Genomic DNA, 6,000 nt, shown 5'->3' with positions numbered 1-6,000 from the left:
ATGACAAAGTACAAGGTTTCAGATAACACAGTCCTGTCAAATGATTATAAAAATCTAACAAGTGAGCATCTCCCCAGTTATGCCTTCCTTCAAGTAGTCATAAAACACCATTTCTTGAGAACCTTCCTTCTTCCATTCGACTATGACAAGTCAAGGGCTCTAAAGGAACTTCTCATTTTCTCGGAAAGTGTGTGGAAACACCCCGTACCCACGCCCCACTAGCGTTGGACCTTCTCGTATGAGGATTGCTTGTGTCACTGATTTATTGATTGTATTTGTAGGTCTTTCCAAGTGTAAGCTTGATCTGGGTCTAGTGGTTGATACAACTAAAAGTATTAATCAAGGAAACCCCAACAACATAAACCTACTGAAGAACTCGCTGAAAATCCTGATTCGATCGATAGACATCTCAGAGAATGGAACACACGTATCACTTGAGACATTCGCAGCGGAGAGCGTGCTACACAACAATTTTAAAAACGGCTCTTTCTACAGCGTCAAGGCCATGGAAGGTTTGATCGATAAAAGCATTGGTAAACTTAGTCAACCTACTCGACTTGATTACGCGCTATTCCAAGCGGACGATGAAATGTTTTCTCATGAGAGCGGGAATCGAGCTGGTGTTAGAAGTGTAATGGTTTTGTACACTGACGGAAAGTCGCACCCAGATACCAAGGATTTCATGGGAGCAGTTGCTAATTTAAAGGTCAGCTTAAAGAGAATATATAAAACTTGCAGTAATACTTGTTCATCGACTCTCTGATGGACTTGTACTATTTTTCTCGTTAGCAACAACTTGAACAAAATCCACATGATCGGGGTCCACATGATCACAGGGTCGTAACTATCAGAAAACTATATGTTTTTTAAAAATTAATAATAAACATTAAAAAATGTTATGAACTGATCAGCCGAGAGCAATGCAGTTTTTACTGGTCACAGGAAATACAATGATAAGAAAAAGAAATGAAATGCAAAACCTCAGAGAATGGAACACTCAGTGATTGACTAGAATTGGCTTAAGAACTATAGAAAGATATATCAACCAATCAGGAGCCGCAATCTTTTTTGGCCACTTTGAGACTCATGAGACTGGGTATGTGTTGTGCCGAATAGCAGTGTGGGATGTTGCAATGGTTTGTATAGGTAATAGCATGATTTGTAGTGACATTTGGCATAAATACCACGGGTGATATTTCAAAATTGTTTTACGTAATTTCACGAGCCTTTAGGCGAGTGAAATTTGAGACAATTTTGACATTTCACGAGAGGTATTTATGCCAAATATAATGTACGAATCATGCTATTATTTGTTTATACTACTACCCTCAAAAGGTTTGTAATTTTCACATGTAGGTATTTCAAATTAAGCTGAAATACCACTGCTCTTAGCCAATCAAATTGTAGAAATTTGTCATGTAGTAGTATAAGGGGATGAATTAATTTTGATAAATGAAATTTCTTCATGTCTAATAAGTTAATCATACTCATTTGCACTCGTGTGCTTTTCAAAAAGCTGAACTGCTTTTTTAAAAAAAACACTCGTGTTTAAAATTTTAAATTAAACGAGAAAAGTGTTATGGTTATCTATGCATATAGCCCTCTCAGATTGTATCAATCTGGTTAAACCAAGTGTGCATGTGTTTTTTTCTTTTTTTTCGCTGTAGAAACTATCTCATTAACCAATGCGAACGCGTATACTGAGCCGTGTATTTCCTCTTTTTTAGAAACATGGTGTTCGTCTAGTAATTGTTGCCATCGGAAAGTTTTCCAAAAAAAGAAGGTATAGGCGTATCTTGGACAAAATCGCCGGAAAAAATGTTATCTTTGTGCAGGATTATTTAACTCTCCAGGGCATCGCAGACGACATTCAAGCCATTATTTGCCGTGAGTAATTTAAAGTTTATTAACAGAGATATTTTAATTAAATTAAAATTATAGCAGTGAAACAAAATGCACTTGTTTTTCTATCAGTTTTGCTGTCCAATCTGAAAAAAAAATTGGATGAAAAACATTTCATGGACAGCCAAAATTACGGCCGAGTCCAATTAGGCTGTCAGAAGAATTTTTTGAATTCAATTATTTCCAAATTGGATGGCATGCAGTCCTCTTACTTTTGATATTAATAGACCTTTTCACGGTTTTTTTCAACTTTTGACATGGACAAGTTAGGGAAAATCCAACGATACCACTGGAAAGAGCGCGTTAATCAATAGTAGTAAAAGTGCCAAATTTGAAAGTGATACATCTTAATGGCATGAAACGACCGATTCGGTTAACTTTTCCTACTCTGGTACAGTTTTAAAGAGTGCAAGGATTATTTACGCCCATTTAATTAAATCGCCGAAGCAAATAAATCTTTTATAGACCAGAATTGAAGATTATACTGATTAGAAGACGGTAGGAGAAGTATGTAGTAGTTACGATTTCTAATACGATTTACTAGGTACGGTTCCCTATAAGGAAAATGCACTGGAAATCAGTCCAAAAAAGAGAGAGTAAAGTAAAAACTAAACAACCACAAAGAAAAAAAGAAATTTCTCTCTAGAGAAACAAGCACCACAGTCATATATCATTCTTTGAGGGAAACTTATTGTGGGTACCAAGTCGCTCAGGAAATTGCATCGACAGGGTTGCAAGAGGGATAAGTCTCAACGGTGTCACCGCCCAGCAAGCGAGCCTAGCGCTACTGTTAAAATATTAACATTGCACTAATGATGAAATATCTGTCTAATGTCACTCAGCACCTTCCCCTTGTGAACAATCCGCCGGCCTGGATGTAGCATTTCTCGTGGATCGCACAAGAAGCTTAGGAAGAGAGAACTACCAGCGACTTAAAGGTTTCCTTATTCAGATAATTGACGCCATGAACATTGGACCAAACGCTACTCATGTTGGTATCATATTGTTCAGTAAATACTCCAAGGTGTTGAACACATTTAGTGACTCCAGATACTACAAAAAATCAGAGGTACATTATCTGATTGAAGACCTTTCCGACAAACTGAAAGGACGCACCTTCATCGACAGAGCTTTAAAAGCCGCTAATAACACATTATTTACAAAAGAGGGCGGTGACAGACCTAAATTTCCCAATGCATTGGTTCTCTTCACCGATGGAAAAACCAACAAAGAGTCTAAACCTTATGAGGAAATCATCCCTTCTCTCAAGGTGAGTAATGGAGCTAAACTTAATTTCCAGGCACTTCTTCTGGTCTCATACCCAAACACCTCTCAATTACTAGGTTGCCTTAAAAATTATTCCATCGAACATATACACTAATCATTGCACCTTATCAGTCTCTAACAGGCACTTGTCTGGATCAAAATTCAAGGCAACTATCAAGGGAGCAGATATTCAATTGCAGTGCGTTACGAACTGACTTTAACAAAAGATAAAAATCGTATAACTCCTTTAAAACATTTGCTAAGTTGATATTCAAACACATTTATTTTCTTAGATTATTATTATTATTATTATTATTATTATTATTATTATTATTATATTATTATTTTCTTAGACTCCTACAATAATTAGGACAAACTCGAAGGAAATTCGATACCCTAGGACACAGAGGACTAAAAGCTGTCCTGCTGCACATCCCCGTACAGGCCATATAAGGGAGTACACCCCCCGCGGAGTAGCCTAATCACTATCTTAAAGTTCTGATTACAATACGCTTGTTAATACTTCCGCTCTTTACTTAGGCGAAAGAAGTTCGCATTACTGCTCTTGGAATAGGACCCAATGTTAAACCAGATGAACTGAAAAGGATTGCTGGAGACAACTATAACCACTCAGCCACTTTCAAAAATTTGCCGGACTTTTTCACTCAAATACTAACCCAGACATGCAGTGAGTGATTTCAGTTTTCATCTCCTTATATAAAATTTTCTGTTTTGGGTTGTGATTTGCTCTTTGAAAAACTCATTTTAAACCTCTTCAGTTGATATTTTCTAACATATACATCGCCTGGTTTATTTCAAACTTGCCCGATTTCAAGGGGGTTTCGTTTATTGTTTGAACGTTTGTCAGTAGAGACCTTACGATTATAAGACAAGGCCAGGATAAATCTTTCAATACTAAGTGGTGCTCGCGCGTGAAACAGCATCATTTTGGCGGGAAAACGTTAACGTGGTAGCCGTCGTCATTCTACTACAGGGTTAAGCGAGAGGGATCTTAAGATCTTATGATGGCAACGGTAATGAGAACATCAAAAAAGAAATTTAAGAATGCATCACGCTTTTTTGTACATTTCTTTGCCTTTACTGCGCAACTACGACGTGAAAATGCCTAATTTCACGTTTTATAGATACAGTATATAGTCCTTTTATTGGTTTTCATTTGCTGCTTTGTTTAATTCATATAGGTGTTGACGGCCGTTTTTCTCGCTGGGATTCTTGGTCTAAGTGCAGTGCGTCATGTGACTTGGCTGGAGTGCAAAAGCGCACCAGAACATGTACCAATCCTCCTCCACAGGGGTATGGTAAGAACTGTACGGGAGATTACGAGCAGAGCAGAAGCTGCAATACAAATCCTTGCCCAACAGTTCAACGTAAGTATTCATGATTGGTCCTTATATACATTTTGGCTTATAATTACTTGATACAAATGCTATAATATAGGGACGATTATTGAGAAAATTATTTCAATCCTACCGCATAACAATATTGAATTGTCCTCAGACGGCTTGCAGAGCGTCTTTTCTCTTGAAATCCGTTGAGCAGGTGAAAATGCATTTCCACCCTCACATTTAGCCTCTTTCGTTTACGAGATTGTGTCTGTTATTTATCTTAAATTAGGATTTAGAACTGTGGCTAAAAAAAGTAAAATTTAATATGCTTCACCCTGTAAATGTTTTTTTTTTTTTATTTTCTTCTTTTTCTCCGAATATTCTGACACACAGAGCCTGAAAGTCAAGACAAAGGAGCAAATGGAGTTATTTTGCCACAGCTTAAAGATTTGGAGCTGAGTGAAAACCACAGTGGAACATTAAAGTAATGTGGTAGGTGTGGTTCACAGAACCAAAGAGCATTTGTTGTATCAAATAAGGGTTACTTTAAGGCTTTCCCTTTCACAAATAATTGATAATTGTTCTCTAGATTGGTCTCGGACTGAGAATTTAATATGATTTGTGTTAAACGGAACATTTTAAAAACCATTAAAACTGTTTTATTTTTATTTTCTCCCTCCAACCTTTAGCGGGAAAATTTTAATTTGTTTTGATTCAAGGATTAAAGATTCATTCAATGCAACCGTTTAAGAGCTCAGTTTTTCCTGCTACAGTCTCCTCAACTGTAATTAAAAGTGGATAAATATTGCGTAGATTAAAAAAGACAATCTATGGAGTAGACATTACGTTAAGGGTCGAGTTGGGGGGCGATACGTAGGGGGAGAGGGGGGATAAAGATGCGCCTGTCCTGGGGCTAGGGTGGCGAATTTTAGCGCTCGCCTCCACACCTCCAAGCGCCCCACCCCCACGAAAAAAATAGACGCCTGCAACACAGGTTACGATTGAAACTATTTTTATTTCATTTTTATTACTTATTTATTTATTTTGTCATTTTAGGGTGGCTCTTCAGTCCTGGATTTTCATGTGGCTACTTTAAGCTGAAAGTTCCGAGGACAGCAATCACTAGGCCTAGGAGAAACACGCATTTTATTTTATACTTTTTTCATGTTTTACTGCAATCTTTGCACTGACGCTAACTAATGGCTTGTTTGCGAGCACGGAGCATTTGTAAAAAGAATACACCTTGCACAAAATCATATTCATAAAAGAACATTGTGGAATGTAACATTTTTCAAATCACTGCGCAGGATGAATAAAAAAAAGGAAATCATCATGTGGATAACGTTTGAGTTCTGATATGAGTATGAGTTGTAGTCTGTTGCATTATTGGTACTTAATTTCACGGGTTTCTAATTTCTCGTTTTCCGTGATAGTGGAAAAATCGCGAAATTAAAGACCCGCAAACAAAAATTCCCGAGAAATTTAA

The 6,000-nt window shown here is 37.2% G+C and overlaps 1 protein-coding gene and 1 long non-coding RNA gene across 2 annotated transcripts; both read left to right on the top strand.

Moving 5' to 3' along the window:
- LOC140930198 (cartilage matrix protein-like) lies at positions 1–3,283 on the top strand. The gene is made up of 4 exons (XM_073379864.1): positions 1–187; positions 282–706; positions 1,728–1,887; positions 2,745–3,283. The coding sequence occupies exons 1-4, from the start codon at positions 1–3 to the stop codon at positions 3,281–3,283; spliced, it is 1,311 nt and encodes a 436-aa protein (XP_073235965.1).
- Positions 3,284–3,746: 463 nt separating this feature from the next.
- On the top strand, positions 3,747–4,991 carry LOC140940869 (uncharacterized). The gene is made up of 3 exons (XR_012166379.1): positions 3,747–3,856; positions 4,371–4,556; positions 4,908–4,991. It is a non-coding gene; the product is annotated as an uncharacterized lncRNA (long non-coding RNA).
- The last annotated feature ends 1,009 nt before the right edge of the window (positions 4,992–6,000 follow it).

The sequence above is a fragment of the Porites lutea genome, chromosome 1, assembly GCF_958299795.1.
Source record: "Porites lutea chromosome 1, jaPorLute2.1, whole genome shotgun sequence".
Taxonomy (NCBI): Eukaryota; Metazoa; Cnidaria; class Anthozoa; order Scleractinia; family Poritidae; genus Porites; species Porites lutea.
Note: the sequence above shows the minus strand (reverse complement) of the source record. Positions and strands in the feature narration are given on the sequence as shown.

Bases quoted from the DNA above. Each gene is read 5' to 3' on its own strand.
- LOC140930198 (XM_073379864.1), top strand. From the start codon at position 1: ATGACAAAGTACAAGGTTTCAGATAACACAGTCCTGTCAAATGATTAT. The intron at 707-1,727 runs GTCAGCTTAAAG...CCTCTTTTTTAG, and splicing joins GAGCAGTTGCTAATTTAAAG to AAACATGGTGTTCGTCTAGT. The intron at 1,888-2,744 runs GTGAGTAATTTA...AATGTCACTCAG, and splicing joins CATTCAAGCCATTATTTGCC to CACCTTCCCCTTGTGAACAA.